This window comes from Odocoileus virginianus, chromosome 34, assembly GCF_023699985.2.
Source record: "Odocoileus virginianus isolate 20LAN1187 ecotype Illinois chromosome 34, Ovbor_1.2, whole genome shotgun sequence".
Classification (NCBI taxonomy): domain Eukaryota; kingdom Metazoa; phylum Chordata; class Mammalia; order Artiodactyla; family Cervidae; genus Odocoileus; species Odocoileus virginianus.
The window spans coordinates 7,674,410-7,702,298 of NC_069707.1; the positions used below are offsets into that span (position 1 = coordinate 7,674,410).

The following is a 27,889-nucleotide window of genomic DNA, read 5'->3' on the forward strand; positions in this document are numbered from 1 at the left end:
ATAAACTGATACTGACATCTATTAAAATAAAAGCCTCCACACCTGAGCAGCAACAGCTCTCATTTATTGAGACCACCTGCTATGACCTAGCCACGGGGACAAGTGCACAAATCTTTAATGTGTATCCTTGCCACAGAGAGATCATAGTTGGAGAAAATTTCATATAACTAGAAAGTAAGAGTTAATAATATATATTTATTCTTTAACTTATAAACAACAATTTAATTTGTCCTTCAGAAGTTAACTATAATCGGCAAGTTTTTCTCAGATACTTCTCTCACGTCCAAGAGGGGAAGAATTCAGCCCTGAATTTAAGATAAACACACTGAAGGAGACAACCTTAACTAGTAACATTCTGCTGTTAGATTTTTGTATAAAACGTCCAAGTTGGCAGTTCTTCCAGAGGCTCTCTTCTGATGAATGAAGAGCTGACAGCTTTCATTTACAAGCTCCAAACAATGCTTCTGCTTCATTCATAGATTCTCCGAGGCTCCTGCAGCACCACACCACCCTCTATCATGGCAATCTGTAGTCGTTTCATCTGGTTTTGAAGATCAAGAAAAAAGGAAAAGATGAAGTCAATACTACAAGCTGACTTAACAACTGAACCACAAGCTGACCATAAATAGCTCACTTCACAAGAGGAAGTGAACCACCGATCTGCTCCTTGCTAACTTCCCAGCCCACACTAGTTTTTTCAGAAAGTGATCTTAATGACACAGATAAAACAAAGTGTAGAGATGTTAAGGATTAACAGTACTTGAAAATATTCTGTAGACAAGATACTATATGAACTGCAGAGAAGTCAATGTTACGGCTATAGAATTGGTCGCGTGGGTTTGAACGCTGCTCAGCGCCACACTAAGCCAGCCGCCAACCTCAGCTAACTTACAGAAGAGGGACCATGAGTCCTGACGCTAAGGCTGCTGTGAAGCTGAAGTGAGGTATTGCGCATCAGGACACTCAACTCAGGGTCAGACACTTGGAAAGAACTTAATAAACAAACTACTTAAGTATCTAATGTCAAGAATTAACACAACACCTTTTAACTAAGTAGTGAGAACAAAATACCGAGTCTGACGCTGCCTCCCAAGGAGTGGGTTGGTAGACCATGAAGTTGATTCCTGCTTCCAAGCACCGCTGTGCCAGCACTCGTCCTACACTCTCACAAGCCACCACATTTTTGGTGCTATAAAGGTGCTTTTTAATGGCCCATTCACGAGTGGATGCCGAAACCACAACCTGGCCATTGCGATGCTCAACAAGTGCTTCTATATGATGCTGACTCCTTATAACTCGCAACCTAAACAAGGTGAGAGGAGAACAAAATCAGAATTCTAAAGACAAATGACTTCAGGTGAATAAGTGCAAAAACATTTCTCAAAAATGCAACATCTGGTTCATTTATGTCAACATACTCAACCTGCATTTTACTTGGGAGAGGTGTTTTTCCTCTGCCTTTATGAGGATTTCCTCAATAGTAAACCAAACATTTCTACTTAGCCTCAAATACCCAGAAGAAATTCGGCATTTCTGAGAGCTGAGGAGGCAGAGCTAACTTGCTGACCCTTCACTGGATAAAGATATACTTACTTTATAGTTTATTTTCCAAAATAAATGTAAGATGGGTCAAACATTTAAATATAAAAACAGAAATCATGTGAGTACTAGAAGACAAGGTGGGAGAATTTTTAAACAAAGTAAGATAAGCCTATTTAACTATATCAAGCTATTTAACATAACATCAAACTGTATCATATGGCTTTTGTAAAAAAGAAAAAAAAAAAAGACTGACAAAGCTTTCTGCATGCTAACAAAAAAAAAAAAAAGTCAAAAGGCAAGCAAAGAAACAAAAAATATTTTAAAATCATGTATTTTTCAAAGGGCTCATTTCCATAGTATATAAAAAGCCTCCTATAAGCAATAAGAAAATGACCAGTAACTTACTAGGCAGAGGATTTGGACAGACTGTTCACAGAGAAGTAAACTATTAATGACTCTTAAAACCCATGAAGATATGCCCAATCTCACTGCTAAACTGCATGCACAAGACAATTAATTGCAACACTGGTTGAAATCATAAAAGATAATCATCAATCCAGAATCAGTGAATTAAAATAGCCATGCAATGGTATTTTAGAGTAACTTTAAACAGTTATTTTACACAATTAAGAACAAAGTAGCACCTTATGCTGCTGTTGCAAACATTTATTGAACACTGACTGTACCAGGGAGTCCTAATTGTTTACAGGTAGAGCTCATGTCTCAAACTAATAACATTATTCTTTCTTTCTTTTCGGGCTGCAGAAACCGACGCAGAAAGGTTAAATAACTTTAGCAATGTTACAACTAATGGTAAGTAATGGTGATAGGCAGGATTTAAGTCCAGGGGTTTGGTCCAGAGCCAATGTTCCCAACCAACACAAAATATTTCCAACATGTATTTTTAAGTGTGTTTGTCTGTGGCATAGATGGGGGTGTTGGTGAAGGAATGGGAGGGGGAATACAGAACAACATATATGGTAAGATAAGATTTATATTAAAAAAAATTTACAAGTTTATACCTATGTGCACAGACTAGCTATAGGAGGGTACATGAGAAACTATTCCTTTTTGGATTTACAACATTTGTATACATTACACATGTAGAAATTAAGTTCATGATAAAGAAAACGCTGAAATGAGACTATACTAAGGTTCTTAGTATCAAACAGCATAAAAAGCACTAGATTTAGAAATGTGGGTTCTACTCCTGGTTTTGCTATTGTGTGTTAGTTGCTCAGTCATGACCGACTCTTTGCGACGACGTGGACTCTAGCCCACCAGGCTCCTCTGTCCATAAGATTTTCCAGGCAAGGATACTGGAGTGGGTTGCCATTTCCTTCTCCAGGGGATCTTCCCAACCCAGGGATTGAACCCAGGTCTCCTGCATTGCAGGCAAATTCTTTACTGACTGAGCTACAAGGGAAGCCCAAAGGGTGTGTTGCCTCCCCGTCGGGGAATCGAACCCCGGTCTCCCACGTGACAGGCGGGGATACTCACCACTATACTAACGAGGATCACAATCTCTTAATCCAGTGGTCAACACACTTTTTCTATAAGTGATAAGATTGAAAGCAGAGAGGGTAGTGGGTCCTTGGAGAAAGAGAACCAGGCATGGCTTTCTTAATCTAAGAGAAGCCATTTTTGACCAAAGCCATTTTTCGATCTAAGATTGGCCACTGTACCTGCTCTTGAACAGGTCTCAATAATTAATGATCTTAAGGGAATGAAGGAACAAAGGAAAAGCAATCAAACAACAAAGGAGAGTAAAATAGTAAAAGAGAGAGTTCTGATTCCTCCTCAAGGGACATAGAGAACAATCTGATACCGCCTTTGACTTCTGCACTCAGGTGGAGGATGGAAATGACAATGTTGACCCTTGTGACCTCAACAAATTAAAGCTAGGACTCTGTACATCTTGGCCCTGATTCTATATGGAGTTCTCCTCTGCTCAAGCCCCTTCATGAATGTGTGTGTACCCTTAGCTTAAAACTTCCTCAGTTATGCTGTTGGGGGAGACATTGCTTTGAGGAAGACACCCAGTGTTCTCTTTACATGCTGCAAGTAATAAACCCCTCCCTCTCCTGATCTTGGTTGTGCCTTCTGGCCTGACACCCACCAAGAGGCAAACCTAGTTTTCAGGTAACAATATGGGTCAACTGCTCAACTCAGCCACAGTAATACCAGAACAGCCAGGTGAGAATGGGGGGTGGCTGTGTGCCAATAAAAACTTTGTGGATAATGAAATTTGAATCTTACAGTTTTCATACCATAAAATAGTCTTTGCATTTTTCTTCAACCTTTCAAAAATGTAAAAATATTTTGCTACCAAGCCAGCTTAAGAGCAAAAGTCTGCTGATCATTGTCTTAAACCATCTGTGCAATAAAAGAGTAGGACTCAGGATCTCCAAGGTCACTTCCAAATTATACTGGTAGTACTGTGAATAGGACAAATGGAGGGAAAGGGGGGAGGTAGATGTCCAATTATTTAAATACCCAAATATTAATAGAAAATAATAGTTTGGGTGTTTCAAAAAAGATTCTAGACTTAAAGAGTCAGATTATTTCAAACATGAATTGCCCTGCCCCCTTTCTTTGAACCCTGTTTCCTTCCCTAAGCCTCCCCTGCTCTATAAAATGGGGGAATTCACTGCACCTGCCTCAAAAAGTACTTGTAAGGAGTAAATGAGAAAATGCATATAAAGTGCCTAGCATCAGGTTCCTGGCAAATAGAAAGTATTCAATAATTAGCTATCTTAACAAAGAATAAACCCCTAACTGCTCTCCTGCCTTTACCACTGCCCCCTTAAAAATCTGTTCTCCTCAAAGTAACCAGAGTGATCTTCCATTCAGGCTTACACTAAACCAAACCCCGTCAGTTTCCCACGAAAATAAAAATAAAGCCTCAGGCACTTCCTTGATATATAAAGCTGATAATGTGTGTTCTACCTACCTCTCCATTCACCTCTTGGCCCAGAGCTCTAGATACACAAGCCTTTCAGTTCCTCAAACACACCAAGCTCATTCCCACCCTAGCTGTTTCCTCTGCTGGGAACCCTGTTCTTGGCAGATAGTTTGGCTTTCTTCCTATTTTAGGAGGGTCTGGGTAGGCAACCAGTCTCCTATTCTTAACATTTTCTCTATGACACCTATTTATTAACCATTTGCCGCCCTCTTTCCCCCCACTAACCCCTTCTAGACCCAGCACAAGTCTGAGAGGAGAATCGCCAGCAGTTATCTGGCACACTCTTTAGAGAACTTATGAAAACAATTTGAAGTTCACCATGCAGGGTTCTGTGGTCAACACGGAGCAACTTAATTACCTGTGCCAGAACTCACGGGAGGGCCACACGGTCCCCCAACCCCGCTCTTTTCTGGCTACAGCTAAGAACTCCAGATTCCGGGGGTTCCGGTTGGTGAACTCTGGGGCAATAGCTTCATTTCCCACGGGGTCCACCTCAGGCTTCACCGCTGGCTTAGCACTGGTCGAGAGCGCTGCCACCCGACACCCTAAAGAACAAAAACAACCACATGGATCTTAAAAGAATGACGAATACGGACAAAACAGGAATATGATATAACTTGAGCCCATCCTCTCCCCCCCCTCAGGCCTCGCGCCCTGCAAGAGGTACAAGAGCTACGTTCGGTAACGGAGTGTCGTCACCACAGAATCTGGTCCTTAATTTTCTACTAGTGTTGTCATCACGATACCGTTAGCTCGTTTACTTTTCCGTGGGAAATGATGGCTTCCTAGGTGGCTAAAGAATCCGCCTGCCCGGGCAGGAAACGCCAGAGAGGCAGATTCGATCCCTGGCTGGGGAAGATCCCCTCGAGAAGGGAATGGCAACAGACTGCAGTATTCTTGCATGGAGAATTCCGTGGACAGAGGAGCCTGGGTAGCTACAGTCCATGGCGTCGACAGAGCTGGACTCGACTGAGCACGCATAACGCATGCTGCATATAAAACGACAACTTGCCAGAGCAGACCCTGGGGTATAACCTGAGAGAAGTGGTAAGATGAATTACCGGGGTTTCTGCAAAACGGCAACAATTCCCAGAACCGCAGCCGAAGCGCCATCGCTTAGGAGAATCGCAGCCAAAGCCTCGGACAGACCTTGCCCTCCTCTCAACGGCGTCCCAGAAAGCCGCCGGCCGCAGCCATACTAACTCAGGGAAAAGCCTTCGAATGACGTAAGGTCATAGATGCCTAGACCGCCGCACTAACAAGCCCCCTGCAGCTGAGTGGCAGAGAGTGCAATCCGTCATCTCCATTCCTCCAATCAGCGCTTACGCTGTGGCGCAAACACCGGAGCCAGCCAGACACCTCGCAGCGAGCCAAGTGGGGGCTGGGCACGGTCCGTTAAGTCTGACCACGCTAGTCGGCCGCATCCCGCGTCCCTGTCCCGCAAGGCGTCTTGGTACCTTAGTTGGGCCCTCGGGTCGCAAAGTACAGACCGATAATTGGGCGGACACACACAGACACGTTGGTCTCTGAGAGGAAACGGCAGCGCGAGGCGGTTTTCTCTTCATATATTATGGTTGTTTTCCCTAATGACTCATGGAGAACCCTTGCGCTGTCCCGCTCAGACTCCCAACCCTAAACGCTTGAAGCCGGGCGCTCTCCGCTCGAACCCATACACGTAAGGAAAACAAGGACGCCGATTTATAAACCATCCAAAACCGTACATAACCCTAGGCCCTACCTCAGGCACACCACCTCACGCCCCCCCACCTGCTTTTCGTCACTCCAAGCTCCGCCCTACTGCCCACCTTTTCTAGAAGGTACCAGAATGTGCAGACGCGCACGCGTAACCTGTGCCTAGGGGGAGAAAGCGTCAGCCGAGCGCCTCCTCCCTCTAGCGGTCCGAGATACTGACTTCCGCTCTCCTACCTTCGCGCCCTTCTCATTCGCTCTCTAATTGGGCGAATGTGCTGGGACCGCCCCTTCCGTCTGCTCACTTCCGGTGCGCTCACGCTTCTCCACTCTCCTCCCCCCTTTTCATTCCCGTCCTGCCCCGCGGCGCGGCCCGGGAAGGTGTGTGTCAGGGGAGGGGAGAAGCTGGGAGCCGCGTTCCCAGCAGCCCCCGCGAGCGACGTCGCTCGGGTCCTTTCCACGCCGTCGCGGCTGCAGTGGCCACCGCCCGGCCCGCGGACCGTGAGACGCTGGTTGCCCGCGGTGTGAGGGAAACTCGACGTGCGCCCCGCCGCCAGGATGGAGGGTCCTTTGTCCGTGTTCGGGGACCGCAGCACTGGGGAGGCGATCCGCTCCCAGAACGGTGAGGGCCTGAGCGAGGCCTGAGGCGGGCCCGTGGCGGTGCGCGTCCCCCTCACCCCCGCCTCGGCCTTGGCTGTTGTCCTCGCGGCTTCCCTTCTGTTCCCCCTCGAAAGGGCCCCTGGGAGTGGTGGGTGGCGTCTCAGTCCCGCGGCGGGTCTCGACCGAGGGCGCAGCGCGGTTTGACCGGATGCTGCGGAGGCCGGGAGCTGGGAGAGCGAGCTCGTCGCACCGGCACGTGTCGCCGCACCTCCAGTCCCTGCGGGCCGGGGGCCCCTGCGCCCGCCCTTATGTTTCGTTTCTAGTCCAGAAAGGGGTCTCTGGACCTCGTTTTACAGCTGTTAACCAGACAGAACTATCTCTAATTGGGGTTTTTTTTTGATTAATGAGTGCGTGACCATAGACTGTTATTCATATGACTTGAGCATTGTTCAGTTCAGTCGCTCAGTCGTGTCCCAACTCTTTTGCGACCCCATGGATTGCGGCACGCCAGGCTTCCCTGTCCATCGCCAACTCTCGGAGCGTGTTCAAATTCGTGTCCATCAACTCGGTGATGCCATCCAACCATCTAATCCTCTGTCGACCCCTTCTCCTGCTTTCAATCTTTTCTAGCATTAGGGTCTTTTGCAGTGAGTCAGTTCTTCGCGTCGGGTGGCCCACGTATTGGAACTTCAATTTCAGCATCAGTTCTTCCAGTGAATATTCAGGACTGATTTTCTTTAGGATTGACTGGTTTAATCTCCTTGTAGTCCAAGGGACTCTGAAGAGTCTTCTCCAGCACCACAGTTCAAAAGCATCAATTCTTCGGTGGCTCAACTTTCTTTATAGCCCAACTCTCACATCTGTACATGACTACTGGAAAAACCATAGCTTTGGCTAGAGAAACCTTTGTCGGCAAAGTAATATCTCTACTTTTTAAGATGCTGTCTAGGTTGGTCATAGCTTTTCTTCCAAGGAGCAAGCGTCTTTTAATTTCATGGCTGCAGTGCTCTGGGAGCCCCAAAGAATAAAGTTTGTCATTGTTTCCATTGTTTCCCCATCTATTTGCCAGGAAGTGATAGAACCGGATGCCATGATCTTAGTTTTTTTGAATGTTGAGTTTTAGGCCAGATTTTTCACACTCCTTTCAATTTTCATCAAGAGTGAAATTTGCACGTTGTATCCTGCGGTTATCCTCTGCAGTAGATGCCAGGTCCCTACAGGCCAGATTTAGTTCTTAGCCACCTGTCACTGACCACCTGTTTAGCAGGCGGACTTTTTGTTGAATGATACATAAGCGGTACTTCAAATGAGTTTATCTAGTAAACTTTAACCTGTTAAAGCATTTGCTGTTGAGTCGCTTGAAGCCACAGATCTTGTGAATCTTACCAGTTGAAATCAGTCAGTCTTACCATTATTTGATAGATTCTTAATTTTTGTCTTGGGCAAGTTTGTAGTCAGAACATTGGAATTACTGATTTTTTTTAATAACTTTTTTTTTAACTTGCCAGAATATAAAAAAGGCTGGTATCTTTTTATGTTTTGTATGGAGTGGCAGAATCTGCAGTGAAGACTAGTAGGTGATTATTTTTTCTTTAAAGCAATGGAGTGAGTGCTCTTAATAACAGTTGGTGTCTGTCTGCAGTTGAATTAAAACTGTAAATTACTAGGTTCTCTCTCTCCTTACATTAGACTTTTGGTTGATTTTCACATTAGGACGGATGAGATAAATTTGAAAATTCAGAGACTTCATTTACTACTATTAGACTGAAATGATTGTCTCTTGGGATCTTGAGTTTTCAAAAAATTTTTCTTTGTATCTACAGTCATGGCTGCAGCTTCAATTGCCAATATTGTGAAAAGTTCTCTTGGTCCAGTTGGCTTGGATAAAATGTTGGTGGATGACATTGGTGTAAGTATAGGTCTACACGTAATGTTTGTTACTTTAAAGAATAAGTTCATAAATATCTCACTTTGTAATTATTTGTGTTTCTCAGAGCACTGGTATTGGAAGGTATATAGAAGGTGAATGTTTCATAACAGGGTTGGGCTAATTTAGGGGGTGGTCAGTTTCTGTGGATGATTATGTCATTTTTTTCTTCTCTGGAAATTTCTTAGGATGTAACCATTACTAATGATGGTGCAACCATCCTGAAGCTACTGGAGGTAGAGCATCCTGCAGCCAAAGTTCTCTGTGAGCTAGCGGATCTGCAAGACAAAGAAGTGGGAGATGGGACCACCTCCGTGGTAGGTAAAGACTGCTAGCTGAGGACTAGTGTTTTTCTTTCCCCTGAAATCAAAGTTTCAGAAAATGAAGCTCTAACCATAAATAAGTCATTTAAAGGAAAAAGGAAATGTTTTCTTTTTCTCTCACAACCTGAGGCTCAGAAGAAGTTCCTAAAACCTTATGAAGTATTTTTTAAAAAAACAAGATGTTTCTATATTTTAAATACTGACAAGTGAACTCATGAGTTTGAGAGTTGAGTTGAGTTGAGTTTGGGAGTTTGAGAGAGTTTGTAAACATGATCAGTAACATGATATAAACTCCTCGAAGATCACCCTGCACACTGATGTAGTAGAAACACTTGTTATTTGATGAGGGAAAAAAATAATAATTTGCTCTCTTAAAAAAAAGCAGTGGTTTGTGGGGAAATGTTTAATCTCTAAGCCATGGAAGAATAGAATCCACCTCTTCTGAAAGAATGATCTTTAAGTAACTTGTTCATGATAGCAGAGCTTTTTAAATACAATTAATTTTCCCTCCAAAGATGCAGGCAAAAATTTTAAAGTCTTTTTGATTAAAGCGTAATTTTTGGTCTTCGTAAAAGGATGGTTTTCTAAATAACAATCTAAAATAGTACAGATCAGGTATTCCCTGGTAGTCTAGTGGTTAGGACTCCAAGCTTTCACTGCTGAGAGCCTGAGTTCAATCCCTGGTCCAGAAACTAAGATCCCAGACGCTGAGTGGAGTGTCAAAAATAAACAAATAATAAAACAGTACAGATCATTGAATCCTCAGACTCTTCATTTAGCTTATGTTGAAAGCTTGGTGAGCACTTCATCTTGAAAAGGAATGAATGTATCATCTCTGCTCTTCTACAGAACTAGCCTAGTTAAGAGCCAGAACACTTTGCTAACTCCTATCTGGCTTTATCCATTTCCATATGAAATGTTGTATAGGGTTATCTTTTTCTGATTTCTAATAAGTTAAATCTCGTCGCCCCTATTATTCTGATTATTACCTTCTGATTGGCGTGTTAGTATTTGTGCATGTGCGTTGCCCATAATGTCAGGCTGACATGAGAGCAATGAATGTTTTCTCTGCAGGTTATTATTGCAGCAGAACTTCTAAAAAATGCAGATGAACTAGTCAAACAGAAAATTCATCCCACATCAGTAATTAGTGGCTATCGACTTGCTTGCAAGTAAGATTGTTACATTCAGAAAAATTTTATTTGTTGTTTGATGTAATAGTTGAGAGTCTGTGTGCTTTACATTTTCCAGTCGATGACTATACTTTGATAAAGCTGTGTTTTAGTGTATATGTGGGTAACACTTGAAATAAGAACTGGGGCCAGTATCCCTTTTTTCCCATTTGACTACCACATTATCTCCTGATAGATTTTAGTGGCTATGCTTATGGGATAGATGAGAACTGCCGTGATCTGAAGAGGGAGGATTGCTCGTGTCCTCCTCCTATATGAAATGGCTGAACAGAGCGTTGATGCCCTAAGTATTGTGATACACTGATAAAACAGGACTCTGAGTAGTGACTTGTTTTCTTCCCCACGCTTCAAACAGGGAAGCAGTGCGTTACATCAGTGAAAATCTGATCATTAACACCGATGAGCTTGGAAAGGATTGCCTGATTAATGCTGCTAAGACATCGATGTCTTCCAAAATCATTGGAATGTATCCTTATGATGGGCCGGTAAAGTTTAGGCTTTTTAAAAGTAAAACCCTGCGTTAGTTTTGTGCCAGATGATGCTGTTGTATTCAAGTTGCCTATTTTCCTTTTCTCAAAGGGCAGGCTAATACACAGTATTGTGAAAGTAGTGTGCAGATAGTGATAAACAGTTTTCTAACATTTCAGTGGCATATATAATGCTTGTTTCTTTGATGAGATTGCTAAAAGGAAGTGCCTTTGTATTACCGTTGATTTTCATGTGCACCCACTGTGCATCCCAAGTCTCCTGTTTTCCTTAACTGCTGGCTTAGAAATGGTGATTTCTTCGCTAACATGGTGGTAGATGCTGTGCTTGCTATTAAATACACAGATGTCAGAGGCCAGCCTCGCTATCCAGTGAATTCCATTAATGTTCTGAAAGCCCATGGGAGAAGTCAGATGGAGAGTATGCTCATCAACGGCTATGCTCTCAACTGTGTGGTGGGATCCCAAGGTAAGGCTTGTGATTTCACTTGGTCATATAACCAGCGTGCTAAAGGATAAAGCTAGCTATTTATGGATTAACTACTTCCATCTTCAGATGAACTATCCTACATGTGCGCTTTTGTTGTTTAATGAAGCCCAGAGATAAAGGAAATGGTACATTGTGTTGCCAGTTTCTTTGTAATGTAATTGCATGTGATTAAGAAAGATGCAAATTAAAAGAAAGCACATGTGTGTAATGCCATGACCATTTGTTTATAATGTCAAAAGTAATAAAATCTAAATTTGTGTGTTTACATATAACGATTTTAAATCTCTGTGCAGTTCTTTCTAAGGATAGGTGTATTTTATAAAATGTAACATTGTTAATTGTAAAGGTACTTATTGTTATGTTCAATTTTAGGTATGCCCAAGAGAATAGTTAATGCAAAAATTGCTTGCCTTGACTTCAGCCTGCAGAAAACAAAAATGAAGCTTGGTGTACAAGTGGTTATTACAGACCCTGAAAAACTGGACCAGATTAGACAGAGGTACGTTGAGAGTCCTTTTTGACCTTGGGAAAGGCGTGTTTGTAAATTACCCTTTTTTAGAGCAGGTGACAGTAAACTAAAAAGTAATGGGTAGCAGGGTATGATGGATTATGCAACTGGACTTATTTTTTTTTTTCCAACTGTGAGTGGCTTAGAGGACTTTAAAAATTAACATTTTTAACCAAAGTCTAATTAGGTTACCTAAACTGCCAGGAAAATTAGAAAATGTGACAGTGTCTTAAGAGAGATTGGGCTGATACATGAAAACTGACGTTTTGTGAAATTTTGGTTTTATGAGTATAGTGATATTAGGGCTTTGAGATATGTCCAGGAATGCATTTCCTCAAATAGTACAAGAATCAAAAGCATATAGTATTGACTCTGTGTCAGGTACTAGGCAGTGCACATGGTCTTAACTATTGGTTGACATGCTAGAGACCTAGTTGTGAAGGTGTACCCTCCCCACCTTTTTTTAAAGATTTATTGTATTTTTGCTGTGCTGGGTCTTTGTTGCAGTGTGCTGACATTGCGATGATTTCTCCTCTGGTATCTGCATGTGTGCTCTTTCCTTCCTTTTAATAACCAGATGTGTCCTTTTTTCCTTCAAAGGCCAGTCCCTTTAGAATAAGTGTTTGAGATCCTGTTGCCTTCTGCTTTTACAGTCTTGCTTCATTCATTATTCTTGCTCAACTGCATATTCAATACTGATTCTACTCTTCATTCCTTTCTAGATTCCTCTTGTAGCTCTTTTATCCTTAAGTAACATAAAAGCTTCTTATATCTGCCTGCTGTGCAGGAGACCCGGGTTCAATACCTGGATTGGGAAGACCCCCCCCCGAGAAGGGAGTGTTACCCACTGCAGTTTTCTTGCCTGGAGAATCTCATGGACAGAGGACCCTGATGGCCTACATATAGTCCATGGGGTTGCAAAGAGTCAGATACGACTGAGCAACTAACACTTTCACTTCACATGTAGCTCTTTTATCCTTAAATGTAATAAAAAGCCTCTTGTGTACACGTCCTATTGCAGTTACTCCTGGTCCTTCCTCATTTCTGTATAGCCAGATGTTAGAAGAGTGATTGGCACAAAACTTTTCTGGTGTTTTATTTCTTAAGCCCTTTTCAGCTTTTTCAGTGGAGAACCACTTGCTAAGGTCACTAGTGACCACTGCTGTGAATCTCATTACACACATCCAGTTTCACTTGACCTTTATCAAGCTTTGGCTACTTTTTGAAAGATTTGGAGGATGGAGCAGCATTTTGCTTCTGCATCATCTGTCCTTCTGTGCCTGGGCCACTGCATCCTCTGTGCTGGAGACTTGGAATCTGTTTCTTGGAGCTTAAATTGATTGAATGCTTCTTAAGCATCTCAAAGTCATTATGTCTGAAATTGAACTTGTGATGGTACTCCCAAATCTGCTCTTTGCTGTTTTAGTTAGGGACCCCTTTACTGAGGAAGAAGACTAGGAAATGTCCTTAACTCCTTTTTTTTTCTTTTTTCTGCTAACCTATCAAAGATCACTTGATATCACTCTATAAATTAAATCTCAAACTCACCCACTTTTTGTTTCCATTTTCTTGCCCAAGCTGTTGCAGGGCATCAAGTTGGTCCTCTTGGTTCCAGTCTCAACCTACAAGGCTGTTTTCCACACAGCAGCTAAGTTGATCTCACCCCTTGCAAGGCCAGAGCCTTTTGGAGATTTCCCATCACTCTGGGTTAGTTCAGTTCCTTACCTGCTCTTTGCACTGTGGTCTAGCACAGCCAAAACCAGAATCCACCAAGCTCCTTCTCTAAGAGCTTCAGTCCCTAAGAGTAGAATGTTCCTCCCTCTGCCCAGAACATTCTCTGCCTACTTGTTTGGACTGGTTGATTTTTTTACTTGATTTTCAGTTGGTAATTTTCAGAGATGCTTCTCTTTCCCTCTCAGTCTGAATTATGCTGTCCCTTGAGTTAACTGCAGTTTGTCTTCCTGGGGCTTACCTAATTTTCTAACTATGTATTAATACGTCTAAGTGTAAGCTCTATGAAGGTAGAGCCTGAATGACTTAGTTTCATGGCTTTGACATACATACAGTATTTGTCTAGTATGTAGAGAGGTTTTTTGTGAGGTTCATCTTTAACTCATTTCACTTTAAAGATTCTTTGATCTTGAGACTTGCCTAGTGGTCCAGTGATTAAGACTCCAAGCCTCTAATACAGGGGACTCGAGTTTGATCCCTGGTCAGTGAACTAAAAGTCTACATGCTGCATGGTGTGGCAAAAGAAAAAAAAAAAAGATTCTTTGATCTCATCTACTGTTCTTTGAATAAGTAAATATTTATTGACTGTTTTTCAGATCTGTGTATCCCATAGGTTGCTTGTAATTCCCGTGCAGCTTCACCTGAATATCATGGGGGCTTCAGATTGACCTTGTTGAAAACCGAACTTTTTTTTTTTTTTCTTATCTTGCCCCCAACCTGTTAGTATTTATTTCACTCCACAAATCATTTGTTGAATCCCCCAGTCACCCAAGCCATAAGCTTTGCCTTCTCTGTTAAGGCCATCTGTTCACATCAGATAGACTCATCTCCAGTTATTGCCTCAGAGTGTCTTCATTCTTTCATCCTTTGAAAACACAGACTGATAATACTACTCTCTTTAGACTATTAAAAAAAAAAAACTTCTCAATTCAGACTCAGACATTGCTACAGAGTTCTTCATTTTCTGTTGATACCTGGAGTTCCAACTCTGGGCCCCTCTCTTAACTCCAGACCTTCAAGCTTTCCCACCTGCCAGCCTGGACATGTGGCTCTCATGTGCTTGTCTCTCTGCATTGCACTGTAGTGACACTTGCCTTGGAGTTTGCTTGACAGTCTGTCTTCCCACCAGGTCCGTCAGTTTTCCTTTCTTAGGCGCCATTCTTGGTTAGAAACTAAAGTTGGGGTGGGGAGAGCTAACTGGTATTTTATTCCTTGAACTTCCTGTAAATTGGACTGATTTAAGTTCTGCTCATAGAAGGGAGAAACTCGTTAGTATTATTTAATCTTTGGTTATTTTATGAAAAATACTTAATGGAAGTTCAAGCTATATGTAATAGTAAAAATACAGAAGATAACTTTGGGTTACTACTCAAGTACTGCATTTTTGTAGAGAGTCCGACATCACCAAGGAGCGAATCCAGAAGATCCTGGCAACTGGTGCCAACGTTATCCTAACCACTGGTGGAATTGACGACATGTGTCTGAAGTATTTTGTGGAGGCTGGTGCTATGGCAGTTCGAAGAGTTTTAAAAAGGGACCTTAAACGCATTGCTAAAGCTTCCGGAGGTATGTCTCCTGCCAGCTGTCATGTTCCTTTTACGTTGGATGCTAACAATAAGCAGATCCAGAAAACTTCCTTAATGTTTTGTGTACAAATACATGTTGTAAAATATTTTTTGTGCATTTGTAACTGGGAAAGTTCTTAAGTGTTCTTCACCTCGAAGTGACATAGTTCTCTTATGATAGGATGGTTCCTTGAGTCTAACTGTAAGCCTTAAACTTGAGATTGTGTGTCACTTCTATGGTAAATTCCATGTTTCTGAATGTTTAAAGCAGGGTTGAAAATATTCATGAGAGAACAGTGCTTACAGATGTTTCTAATTACTTTTAACAGCAATTATTCTGTCAACGCTGGCCAATTTGGAAGGTGAAGAAACTTTCGAAGCTTCAATGTTGGGACAAGCAGAAGAAGTGGTACAGGAGAGAATTTGTGATGATGAACTGATCTTGATTAAAAAGTAAGCTACTTTCTAAATTGTAAGGCTGTACAGATTCTGTTGAGTGGGAACAGACCACCTTCCCATTTATTTGCTGCTGTAGCCCTTCAGTGATACGAGCAGTTATACGCATGGGATAAAACAATGCTGGGCCCTGTAAACAGAGGTGAAGTTGCCATTTCATCTCTTCTCCAGGGTCTAGACATTGCTTCCCTGTCTGAATGTCCTGTGTAAGTAGAAGTGAATTTCTTCATGGACTTACTACTGTTGAACTGATAGAAGACTATCACTATTGTTTTAAATAGCACTAAGGCTCGTACCTCTGCATCGGTCATCTTACGTGGAGCAAATGACTTCATGTGTGACGAGATGGAACGCTCCTTACACGATGCCCTTTGTGTGGTGAAGAGAGTTTTGGAGTCAAAGTCTGTGGTCCCAGGTGGGGGTGCTGTAGAGGCGGCACTTTCCATTTACCTCGAGAACTACGCGACCAGCATGGTGAGAACACCCCGAAGCCTGTTCTGGTTCATGGGAGTGTGTCTCTTCTAAGCCCTGAGCTGCTGCTGTGGGTTTTCTTTTCTTTCTTTTGTGAAGACAGCTCATTGTCTTTCTCCTTAGGGCTCCCGGGAACAGCTTGCTATTGCAGAGTTTGCAAGGTCTCTCCTTGTGATCCCTAACACTCTGGCGGTTAATGCTGCCCAGGACTCCACAGATCTGGTGGCAAAATTAAGGGCTTTTCATAATGAGGCTCAGGTTAACCCAGAACGAAAAAATCTAAAATGGTAAGTGTATGTTCCCTTTCTCATTGTCATTTGTGTATCATATGTGGTAGTTCGGTTTTTCCTCTTAAACTCATTAAGGGGATGACTAGTAATTGCTAGCATTGGCGTGTCTTAGTTATCAAACGGTGCCTCACCTCTTCTGGGTACAGTAGGAACATCCCCCAGAGAGGAGAAATTACTTTTGGGTGGGCCATGCATATTTATAAATGGCATTTAGAAATATTTTACTACCATCTAGGCTTTCTACACCTCCTTCAGTGCTGAATTTGTTTGCCATAATTACTGCCCTCAGGTTTCCCAAGGTTAACATTTTAATGGAATAGCTGGCATTAATAAGCCAGCTTTTGAAGGGGTAGAATGGGATGGATGTGAATTACAGAGGAGGCCATTTTAATTGTCTTTTTCCTAAATTGCAGGATTGGTCTTGACTTGGTCAATGGTAAACCCCGTGACAACAAACAAGCAGGGGTGTTTGAACCAACCATAGTTAAAGTCAAGAGCTTGAAATTTGCAACTGAAGCTGCAATTACCATTCTTCGAATTGATGATCTTATTAAATTACACCCAGAAAGCAAAGATGATAAGCATGGAGGTTATGAAGATGCTGTTCACTCTGGAGCCCTTGATGACTGATTTGTTTTATTTATAACACTGTTAAATGCAGCTTGCTTGTACCTCGAATATTACACATTAAAGTGCAACCGGCTGCCGAGTCTTATGTCTCTTGTGAAGTGGGAAAGTTTCCTCACTTTTTGGTCCTCTTGTTTCACATGACTTAGTATTATTAGTTAAAAAATGCAGTTGTGGTTTAGTTTAACTCAGCCTAATTAGCTGTTGCGCAGTTTCACCCTCTCTGAACACACATTGCTATTCCCATCCCACCCCCAATGCATAGGGCGGCAACACCACGATGTCCACCCTTGCGCTCCAGTGTGTGTAACAGGGTGACAAGAATCCGACAGCCAGAAGCTCCAAGAGGATGGCCCAGGGCTATGGCTCCTCCTTCAGTGTTGACCTGAGGGGCGAAAAGATTGTATCATTTACAGTTTTCTCTGGATGGAGTTAAATTAATGTCGTACCAGTAAACTGCCTTCTCAAATTCTGTTTTTACTTCAGTTGCTGAAGTGATTTTACCCTTGAAACATCCATTCTGACTACCTTAGTTTAAAAGATGTAAAATATGGGAATTCTTTGGCAGTCCAGTGGTTAAGACTTGACCCTTCCACTGCAGGGGGCTGCTGGTTTCAATCCCTGGTCAAGGACTTAAGATTCCATAACAAAGATTTAAAATGTACTCTTTCTGTAGGAAATGAACTAACACAGGTAAGTTTTTTGCCTTAGGAAGCAAAAAAACCTTCCCCTGAGTCCCAGTAGGAACCCACCCAGTGCCCACCCATTACTGTATGGCCAAGACTTGGGGCATAACCTGTATCTTGGTGATGACAGCCTTAAAACTGGGGCTTCCCAGGTGGTGCTAGTGGTAAAGGATCCACTTGGACTGCAGTAGAATGCCAGAGACCTGGGGAAGATCCCCTGGACAAGGGCATGGCAACCCACTCCAGTATTCTTGCCTGGAGAATCCCATGGACAGAGGAGTCTGGTGGGTGCAGTCCATGGGGTCACAAAAAATCAGACACAACTGAACATGCATGTATGTCCGACTCTCTGCGACCCCGTGGACTGTAGCCTACCAGGCTACATGGGATTCTCCAGGCAAGAATACTGGAGTAGATTGCCATCTCCTCCAGGGGATCTTCCCGACCCAGGTTTCGAACCCAGGTCTCCCGCATTGCAGGCAGATGCTTTAACCTCTGAGCTACCAGGGAAGCCCGCATGTACACAGTCACATGAGCAATTTCTTGCACTGTGAACATTCATTTGCACGTTCTCAGGATTGCTTGCTTATGCTTACCTTCTCTGGGTTTAATCCAAGTTCTTTAGCTATTGCAACAGAGAGGGCTGCAAAGGCTTCATTGATTTCAAAGACATCAACATCCTCCAGTGACCATCCTGCTTTTGTAATCTAAAGGAAAGGTTAAATGGAACAGAGGTTTAAGAACTCAGGCAGAACCATTCTTTGTTGTAGATGTAAAAGCAGGATGTGTGATGTTGAAGGATCTCTTAAAAACCACCCACTTAATCTGAACCAGTTAGACTTGTTACATCCACATGAGGTTATAGAGCATGTGATCCAAATGTTGGCTGCCCTTTTAGTAAAGAACAGCAAAAACTAGATGAATAAGGTTATTTAAGGCCAATGGAAAGGCTCAGACATGCAGGTGAAACCTTTTAGAAATACAGATGAAAACAAAATCAAGCCGCCTCTCAGCATTTTGGAGTGGGAAAGATCTGAGCAAAGGTTATGTGTGTGCTCCCAAAGAGGTTTTAGCGACAAAGGACAGGTAGCAACATTCAAAATGAAACTCACAGCTTGCTTTATTGCTGGAATTGGTCCTATTCCCATAATGGAAGGCTCCACACCTGCTTGTGCCCAGGAAACTATCTGTGCTAGGGGTGTGAGCCCACGGTTGCCAGCTTCAGACTTCTTCATAAGAACCACTGCTGCAGCACCGTCATTCATTCCTGTAAAATAGGAATGTCTTGCTTTTGGAAACCACCCTCGTTAAGTACCTGTATCTACTTTCTCTAACACCAGGAGACGTGAGTTAAGTAAACCTTAATACATCTTGGCAAAGTCATTTACTGTTAAGTTAGGCTTTAAACTGTAATTAGAAATGGTATGTTTGCCAGTCTGATAGACTACAGAACATTTCCATGGGAGAACAGGAATATGAAAGCAGTGGAGGACAGGAGATTAATGAAGTGGAAGTAGCAGCCCAGACATCACAGAAGGTAATCGGAGTTTCTGGTTTTGGAAAAGCACAAAGGTAGTAGATAAAATCTAATTCACTTTTTTCATTTGTATGTCCCAATAGGATACTGCAGGGAAGCCAAATCCATTTTAGTATATTATATGGGTCTAATATGAAGAAACAAATGGTCAAAACGACATTTTTCCCTAGACCAACTGAAATAAGGTTTTAGAATAACCTGTATGGGAACCCCCTTGGTGGTCCAGTAGGACTCAGTGCTCCCAATGCAGGGGGCAGGGGTTTGATCCCTGCTTAGGGAACTAAGATCCCACGGGCCACAGGCACAGCGCCCACCCACCCCCCATCCCCACCCAAAAAAGAATAATCTGAGTACATGGTAGTCCTTGCAGAAGATGGTATTCCCCAAACCGCCCCTCAGATAATTAACCTGAAGCATTAGCTGGGGTGACTGTTCCCGTTCCATCCATAAGGAAGCAAGGCTTTAGCTTAGACACGGCTTCCATGTTGCTCCCATGGCGAGGAAACTCGTCTGTTTTAACTTCAGTAAGACCTGACAAAAAGGAAAATAAATGACCCAAGGTTAGTACAGAGATGGCAGGCAGGGTACTAGAAACAATGGATTCCTCAGACATGATATTCACATTTGGAAGAAAAATTTATTATAAAATATTTCCATTCCAATAGGACAAAAGTCCACAGTAATACAAATTACTGTATGTTAAGACATCATATTAGCACCATCTTCAGTGTTTTCCATACCAATACAGCCCTTTCTGAGGAAGGCAGTCTCAGGGAGTTCTTTATGTAAGAGGTTGCTAAGGTTTGGGGTATAGATCTTGGCTGGTTACAGCTGACTGGGTCTAGGGTGTCAAAGCCAACCTCACAAAGGCTGGACATAATTGATGTCAGTCAGTAAAAGAACTTAACCATTGTGTTCCATATTGGAGAAGAGCTAAGTAACCCCAAAAGATGACACCCTCAAGAAATATGAAGCGCACACAGAAGCAACAGAAATGGACAGTCGCTTCTGAAGAAAGAACTGGTAGGGGTAGAAAGGTGGGCTGCTGCCTTCCAACAACCAGGGACCAGTGCACCTGTCTCAGCCGCAGGGAAACCCCAGGTCAGGAGTGTCTCCCTACCTCATGTTCAGATCGACCCTGAATACAGCTTTTCTTTGCATCCCGAGAGACATAACTAAGATAACAATGCACAAACATTCCTGTAAGGTGTTCTTTTGACTATTATTGATTTCCTTGTAGACGAGAATTGACTGCCTTTAGAATAGGAGTGATTTCCTTATAGATTTCCTGTTGACGTTTAAACCTTTACAAGGGACACACCCACCTTTTTTAGAAGATACAAAAACTGGTACGATCTCTTTGTCAAAACGGCCCGCCTTCTGTGCATTCTCCGTCCTGTTTTGGGACAGAACTGCAACCTTGTCCTGGTCCTCTCTGCTCACTTGCCATTGTTTGGCCACATTTTCAGCTGTGAAATAAATTAAAAAAAAAAAAAAACCAAACATTTTCAGGATGGCTTCTGGCCGTGGCTCAAGCCCTGATGCCCAACATCGGCGGGCCAACTGGTGGGCTGAGACAGTCCTCTGTGGTACTCCTGCCTCCCATCAGGTGTGGAAAGGTTGCAAGCGTTCTTAAGAAGCCGTTTTCTTTCTTTGCTTCCATCCTTCTCTTTTCCTTTCTATAAAATAACTTCCAGAAATTTCCTTTTCGCTGCTTCACCAATTACTCCTATTTTTTGGCCCTGTCTGCTTTCTGACGTCTCGGTTTCTGAACCATTTGATGGAAAGTTGTAGATATCATGCCCCTTCATCTCTAAATTTTAATGTCAGTGTATATTTCCCCATAAGAAAGGCCAGCTTCTTACATAACCACAGCTACCAAAATCAGGAAATGTAACACTGATAAAATACTGTTATCTACATGCTCAGTCTATATTCAAGGCTCACCTGTTATCCCAATGATGCCCTTTATAGCTAATTTGTTTGTTCAGTATCATCCAACCATGATCATACACTGCATTTCACTGTCAATCTCTTTAGTTTTTACTTGCAACTAGTCTTAGCCTATCTCTGTGTTTCTTAACCTTGTTATTTTTGAAGGGCAGGGGCCAATTCCTTTGTCAGATGTCACCAATCCTAATTTTTCTGATGTTTCCTCAAGATTAGATAACACATTAGAGTATAAAGTTAGAATATTCTGATGTGTTAGAATATAATGTGGGAAAGTACGGGATGATGATTATATTTTCTTTTCACTGAATCTTATCAGGATGCATGTGGGAGTTTATCTCAGGTTATGTCGATTTTGCTCACTTGATTAAAATGATATCCACCATATTTCTATACTGTAAAGTATGTGCAGTGTATTAAGTGTGCAATAGCACTATATCTAAAAAAACAATGTACATACCTTAATTAAAAAATACCTTATTGCTAAAAAAAATGCTAACCATCATCTGAGCCTTGGAGCAAGCTGTAGTGGTAATAGCAAAGATCAAAGCTCTGTTTCCTGCTTTGTCAAAATTGTTTTGGCTATTCTAGGTCAAATGGTTATTCAGATCACCATAATGAATACAATAATGAAAAGATGGTTGAAATATTGCAAGTCTTGTGGGTGGATGAAAATCTGATTGTGTAGTGCAACGAATAGAATACAGAGTTCGATACCAGAAGTACTAGCTTATCTCTGACCTTGCCTTTGCACAAAGCCACTATTTGTGAGCCCTGTTTCTTCATTTGTTAAAATGAGAGATTAACCCAGAAGAACTCTGAGGTTCCTCCCACCGCCAACTTCCCTGACAATCAGGGAGTCACAAAGGAGAGAGGGAATATTTCCCCAACTTGGCTTCATCAATGGGGAACTATCCCCGTCATCAGGGATACAAAATGATGAGGACTCGGTCCCTACCCTTAAAGAGGAAAAGCACCTGCAAAACCCACTGTTGCACGACCTTCTCTAACCTTTTCACAGTCGGTATGTTTCAGCCACGCCCGCCTTACCTGTAATGCCCATGTGATAGTTGTGGAAGGCGTCGGTGAGCCCGTCACAGAGTATACTGTCAACCAGTGGTTTTTCCCCAAGCTTGACTCCCGTCCTCAAATGAACCAAATGAGGAGCCTGAAAACAAGAAATACAGATGCATTAAGTGTGGTTGTAACTAGTCCTCTCCTTAGGCTCCCACTCAAAACCGTCCAGTGGTTCCTCAGTCTTCACCAAGTCCCCCTTGTGATCCTTCTCCTCTGTTCCAGCCCATCTTCCTCATCACCCAGGGCCCAGGGCCTGAAGACCCCTAGAATTAATAGGCTACTCCACCCTACCTGCCCTTGGAAACCCACCTGTAACTCTCTTCCCTATGCATCTGCAGCTTTCCATCAAACCAACCTGTGCATTTTGTCCTATTTCTTTAAAAAGCTCATTTATTCTCTCCAAAGCAACCAGAGATCTGTTACACGAAGAGCTGATCAATGAGCTTAAGTGATGCTAACAATGTGTTTCTTACTTTGATGGGAAGTACACTGCCTAGAGTGAGAATAATCAGGTTGCCTCATTAACTGATGAGGAGAGATTTCTCAGTGGGGGGATTTCAAGGGATTTCCTCTTGAAAGTCGCTCAGTTGTGTCCGACTCTTTGCCACCCCATGGACTATATGGTCCATGGAATTATCTAGGCCAGAATACTGGAGTGGATAGCCTATTCCTTCTCCAGGGGATGTTCCCAACCCAGGAATCAAACCGAGGTCTCCTGCACTGCAGGGAGATTCTTTGCCAACTGAGCCACCAAGGAAGCTCCCTCTCAACTCCTACCAACTCAACAGCAGCTAGAAAGGAAAGACTGAAGAGCCTGAAGATCTCTATTTTGAGTCCTGGCTCTGGGCCTCGGTTTCCTTACCTGTAAATTGGGAATACAACCAAAACCAAGGGCTGTTATGACTGCATGTGTAAAAGCACCCCATGAAGCACTACACAGGTACTGCTATGGCCCCCCCGGAATCACTCTGTGCTTGCTACCCTCACCCTGTCTCCTCCCAAGCCTGAGCAAGGTGGGCTGAATCGGTCTCTGCCCAGGGGTTCCCCAAGGGAGACCCTGAATTGCTACAGGAAGCAGGGGATACACTTTGTCCTTTTCCCCCACTGTGTCAGTGGGAAGGATGGAACTTGGCAAAGCCAATCCCGCCTGGCAAGCCCACTGGAGATGGGCACCGCTCAGTGGGTCCTCTCTTCCACGCTGTGTACCTACAAAAGGTCGACAGGCTGTGGTCCCCAGGAATACCCTTTTCCCGTGCAGGAAGGTGAGTGCAACATCTGGTTTCTGACTTTCCCTCACAATGAGAAAGAAATGTAAAACTAAAGACATCACACTGGTTGACCGGCTTTCTCTTCAACTTGAATTTCCCAATCACTGTGAATAATTAACATGCAGGCAGGGATCAAGGTTTGATCCAAATTTTCCCTGTTCCCTGTCTGGTTCCAGCTCTCAGACCATCGACCCTGCTGTGGCAATGGACAGGAGTTCATCAGTGAGTGGTCAGGGAACGCCGTCTCTTCAGAGGTCTTACCTTGCTCATGTTTTCCATGCCTCCTGCAACAACAATGCTGGAGTCTCCTATCTTTATTGACTGGGCTGCAAGGCACACAGCTTTCAGGCCTGACCCGCAGATCATTTGGCAGCTCCACGCAGGAACAGAGTAGGGGATTCCTGCACCCACACTGGCCTGTCGAACAGGGTTCTGCCCACAGCCTGGAAGAAGAATCACAGAGGCCTCTCAGCAGTCAAAGAGAAAGACAGCATGTTGGGATGAAAGTGCATGCAAAGTTCAAGAGATTGCCAACTGGATCTCCAGCCACTTCCCAGCCAAGTCAAGTTCCCGGGAGAAGCAGAGAATTGTGTGGACCTGCCTGTCCTGGTCTGACCATTGAATACATATCTTGTGCTGTTTCATAGAAACTTAATTAATATAAGCTTTCTCCTCCACAAAGAAGTTATTAATACTGTAAGAAGGAACTGTCTTCTTGATCTTTTGCTTGATCTTTTGATCAAGTGTGTACTTGAATGAGCACACATAGAAAAAAAACAGGGCAGAACTTTGGCATTAATCCTATTTTTCACTAGGGCTATTTGCTTTCTTGATCATAGCTTAAGATACCTGAGAGGATAAGGGTGCATGCGTGTCCAGTCGCATCCAACCCTATGGACTGTAGCCCACCAGGCTCCTCTGTCCATAGGATTCTCCAGGCAGGAATACTGGAGTTGATTGCCATGCCCTCCTCCAGGGGATCTTCCAAACCCAGGGACTGAACTTGCATCTCCTGCATTGCAGGCGAATTCTTTACCCACTGAGCCTCCTGGGAAGCCCAGAAGGATTAACAGGGTTACTTCAAAGAGGAAACCTCTGCTAAGAAACACCTCTTTCCTTGCTTACTATTCATCACACCATGATTAACTGGTTATACCATAAGACATGTACAAAATCAGAACTGACAAATACTTTCCCATAATTCAATTGCGGGCACTTCCTTCAGGGAGAGAAGAAAGTATGTATTTATTCATACATAAGTGTGTATGAATAAGTATGCATTTATCCATAATCCCCATCTTCAGGTGTGTGCGTGCTCAGTTGCTCAGTGTTGGTGACTCTGTGACCCCAGGGACTGTAGCCCACCAGGCTCCTCTATCCATGGGATTTTCCAGGCAAGGATACTGGAATAGGTAGCTATTTCCTACTCCAGGGATCTTGCTGACTTAGAGTCAAGAAATGAGTGCCAAACAGAATTAATTAATGGTCTGCAGTTAGCAGAAAGTGAGCTCAATAAGAATTAAAGATTTCCATCTTCATGAACATTGTGTCAGCTGATAGAAAAAATGTCTGGGGTGCAGCAGTTGCTCAGTGAATATTAGTTACACAATCGTGGAGGGGATCCCGGCCTAAAGAGTAGGACAGATGTGGGTTCAAGGCTGTGATCCTGTATTCATTACTCAACCTCTCAAGAGAAGAGTGATGTGGAAGAGGTAACAGAGAAACCTCTGTAGGAGTGGAGGGCCCTACAGCAAAGGAGCAAGTCTGGGCCATGGGTCTGGGAAGAAAGGAGGGAGTGTTCCAAAAGATAAGTTAACACCTGAGGGTATGACTCAAACACTTTAAAGTCTTGGAAAGTCAGGAGAAAAGTAATGTGCTTCAGCCTTAAAGCCCAAGAGGACAAAGTGAAAAAGGAGAACTAGGAAGAGGAACTAACTACAAAACTGCAAAGTAAATGTGCAGTAAAATGGGCTGGGTCTCAGATAAGGGACAAAAGTTGGCAGTAAGTGAATGTGACACCATTATCACTAGGAATAACTAGAACTTATTATGCTTCTGAATGAGCGTGAAACTAGTTATGGATAACTAACTTGGAACTGTCAGTGGGCATGGGCCTGTAAACCTAGTGGGAATCAGAAGTGAGTCGGAACACTCCCGAGATTCATCAACAGCAGCCCCTCCAGGGGTGATGGGCCCCTCTCTGAGAGCCACCCACCATACCAGCACAGAAGTCAGCCTGGTGCAGGCCAAGGACTGACTTGTGTCAGTGAAGCCCTGTCCCAGCACCTAGCACAGAGAGGGGCACAGAAGAACTCAATGCATTTTTATTGAATATGGGAAACTTTAGGGAAATACAAAAGGCCCTGCATCCTCTCCCATGCCTCAGGCTGGTCCTGCTTCTAAGGAATGAAAAGACAGCAGAGGACGGAGATGTAGGATCCATCAGGAAACGTCTATTAAAGACGCTCAGGGTTAAGTTGGAGAGAAGCTACTGATGGGGCCTGGCAGAGGGCGACAGGAGATATTCTGAGAGGGAATGCATGGAGGCAAAAACACATGTTTCTGTGTGTGAAGTGGGAAGCAGGGGGAGGAAAGATTATTGCTTCCAATAACTCTGACCTAGGCTGGGGGGTCACTGTGGAGTTACCTGCTGCCAAAACGTGTCCAAATATGACCTCCGAGACCTCTTCGGGAGCCACAGCGGCCCTTTTCAGGACCTCTCTGATGACAGTTGAGCCCAGGTCATGCACAGGAACGGTGGATAAGGCACCATTGAAGGAGCCTAGAACAGAAGGGAAGACGAGGGCGATGGAGAGGGCGCCCGGGGCGGTGGGGGTGCCGGCGAACCGGTGCTTTTTCCCCCGGAAAAGACGCCCCACTGCATCTCGTACGGGCACAGAGAGGAGCGCGGGGGACGCGCAGCAGTCGAACCCCAGGCAGGCAGTCCCCAGGGTGTGCAGAGAGACTGCGGACCCGCGGGAAACCTATCCATCCACTCCCCCAAATCCGAGCTTCATGGGCGCGGCCAAAATCTTCCCTAACAAAAGAGGGCACCCAGTCCCAAGTGCCCAGGGCCTTTGAAATCTATACTCCGCTAAGGACATTCGGGCAATTCTCCCTAACCCTCCTTTTAAGCGACGCGACCCCCTCGCCCAGCGCCCACCCCAGCTCAGACCACCCAGCGAGCCCGCCCCCTGCAGCCACAAGGCTGAGGTGGTGCCTCCCGCGGCTGGCCAATCAGGGGGCTCGCGGCAAGGCGTCTCTCCCCGTCAACCAATAGGAGGGCCGGGAGGCACGGTGGCCCTACCCAAGACGCCAATCAGAACACTCAGATGAGAGCGAGCGAGGAAGGGGCGTGGAAAGCAGGGCGGCCGTGGAGACGCGAGGCGCAGGGTTCTGAGCGTCCCGGAGGTCCTGTGGTGGGTGGGTTGGGGGGACGAGGGGAGGGGGTCCCCGCGAGCAGGCCAGGCCTAGCTCACGGCTCAAACCCCACGCCGGGTCCGCCTTTCCACTCACCTATGATGGTGCGCGCCGCCGAGACGATGACCACCGGGTCCGAGTCTGCACTCATTCTGCCGCACGACCGCCCCTCGAGAAGCTCCTGTGGGCCCCAGAGCAGCCGGCTTAGTGAGGGAAGGAGGCCAGCCCTGCCGCAGATATACCGCGCTGGGGGCGGGGCCTCTGGCAACCCCGCCCACCGCCTCGGCAGCCGCCGGTGCGCATGCGCGAGGGCGGGGCGGGGGGCGGGGTTGAGGGTTGCTGGCCGCCTGTCCTTGAGTAGAGAGCCGGCCCTCTGGGCCAGGAAGCTGCCGACCACCTTTTATCTGGATACCCCCAGAGCTGTCGTTTCTCCCTTGATCATTTTTGTTTTGGGGGATGGTGATGGTGGTTTAGTCGCAAGTCGTGTCCGACTCTTCCGACCCCATGGACTGTAGCCCGCCAGGCTCCTCTGTCCATGGGATTTTCCCCCGCAAGAATACTGGGGGGAATTGCCGTTTCCCTCTCCAGGGGATCTTCCCGACTCAGGAAGGTTGTCTTTTTTTTAATTTAAGGGTTTTTTTGGAGTCACTCACAAGTGAGGCGGCAGGCGTATCCCGCGTTCAGCCCAGGTTCTGGATCTCTGCAGTGAGAATTCGGTGCGAATCCAACCAGCTGCAGGCCTGCGGGCCTCTCTGATGCGTGCTTTTTGCTCCCGGGGCTTCTCGGGTTCCTCTTTGTTTTGCCTGGGCGCCCGTAATCCATCATTCATTTACGCAGGGGGCTAGCTTGATTCCCCTCTGCAAACAGTGGGAGGACTCCGTGCCCTTCTGTGGGGTTGGTCCCCTTGCTTTTCTCATCCTGGAGGATCAGCCATAGCGGCGAGTGTGTGAGGAAAGTGTCTCTGTCCCACACATCAAAAGGATTTCCTCTAGTTGACCGTGTAGACAGTCTGGAAGGCGAGGAACATGTACAATAATAACAGTTGGATGACTTCTGTTTTAAACCTTTTCCAACTTCCTATCCCCTGTT

At 44.5% G+C, this 27,889-nt stretch overlaps 3 protein-coding genes and 3 non-coding genes across 6 annotated transcripts; 3 read left to right on the top strand and 3 right to left on the bottom strand.

Moving 5' to 3' along the window:
* Nucleotides 1-175: 175 nt before the first annotated feature.
* MRPL18 (mitochondrial ribosomal protein L18) lies at nt 176-5,780 on the bottom strand. Its single transcript, XM_020876465.2, has 4 exons — nt 5,569-5,780; nt 4,866-5,052; nt 1,072-1,303; nt 176-541 (listed from the first exon to the last, which is right to left on the bottom strand). The coding sequence occupies exons 1-4, from the start codon at nt 5,618-5,620 to the stop codon at nt 470-472; spliced, it is 543 nt and encodes a 180-aa protein (XP_020732124.2). The 5' UTR covers nt 5,621-5,780; the 3' UTR covers nt 176-469.
* TRNAD-GUC (transfer RNA aspartic acid (anticodon GUC)) lies at nt 2,988-3,059 on the bottom strand. Its single transcript has one exon. It is a non-coding gene; the product is annotated as a tRNA-Asp (tRNA).
* Nucleotides 5,781-6,579: 799 nt separating the features above from the next.
* Nucleotides 6,580-16,944, top strand: TCP1 (t-complex 1). Its single transcript, XM_070461421.1, has 12 exons — nt 6,580-6,818; nt 8,620-8,705; nt 8,912-9,040; nt 10,121-10,218; nt 10,595-10,705; nt 11,012-11,193; nt 11,587-11,713; nt 14,844-15,019; nt 15,348-15,471; nt 15,756-15,948; nt 16,069-16,232; nt 16,649-16,944. Exons 1-12 carry the CDS (start codon nt 6,755-6,757, stop codon nt 16,863-16,865), a joined length of 1,671 nt encoding a protein of 556 aa, XP_070317522.1. The 5' UTR covers nt 6,580-6,754; the 3' UTR covers nt 16,866-16,944.
* On the top strand, nt 10,381-10,516 carry LOC139033079 (small nucleolar RNA SNORA29). The gene has a single exon (XR_011485714.1). It is a non-coding gene; the product is annotated as a small nucleolar RNA SNORA29 (small nucleolar RNA).
* Nucleotides 15,530-15,658, top strand: LOC139033078 (small nucleolar RNA SNORA20). Its single transcript, XR_011485713.1, has one exon. It is a non-coding gene; the product is annotated as a small nucleolar RNA SNORA20 (small nucleolar RNA).
* Nucleotides 16,855-27,472, bottom strand: ACAT2 (acetyl-CoA acetyltransferase 2). The gene is made up of 10 exons (XM_070461422.1): nt 27,454-27,472; nt 26,897-26,981; nt 26,028-26,162; nt 23,642-23,823; nt 22,086-22,203; nt 20,411-20,554; nt 19,494-19,616; nt 18,661-18,815; nt 18,145-18,255; nt 16,855-17,247 (listed from the first exon to the last, which is right to left on the bottom strand). Exons 2-10 carry the CDS (start codon nt 26,949-26,951, stop codon nt 17,077-17,079), a joined length of 1,194 nt encoding a protein of 397 aa, XP_070317523.1. The 5' UTR covers nt 26,952-26,981; nt 27,454-27,472; the 3' UTR covers nt 16,855-17,076.
* Nucleotides 27,473-27,889: the final 417 nt, after the last annotated feature.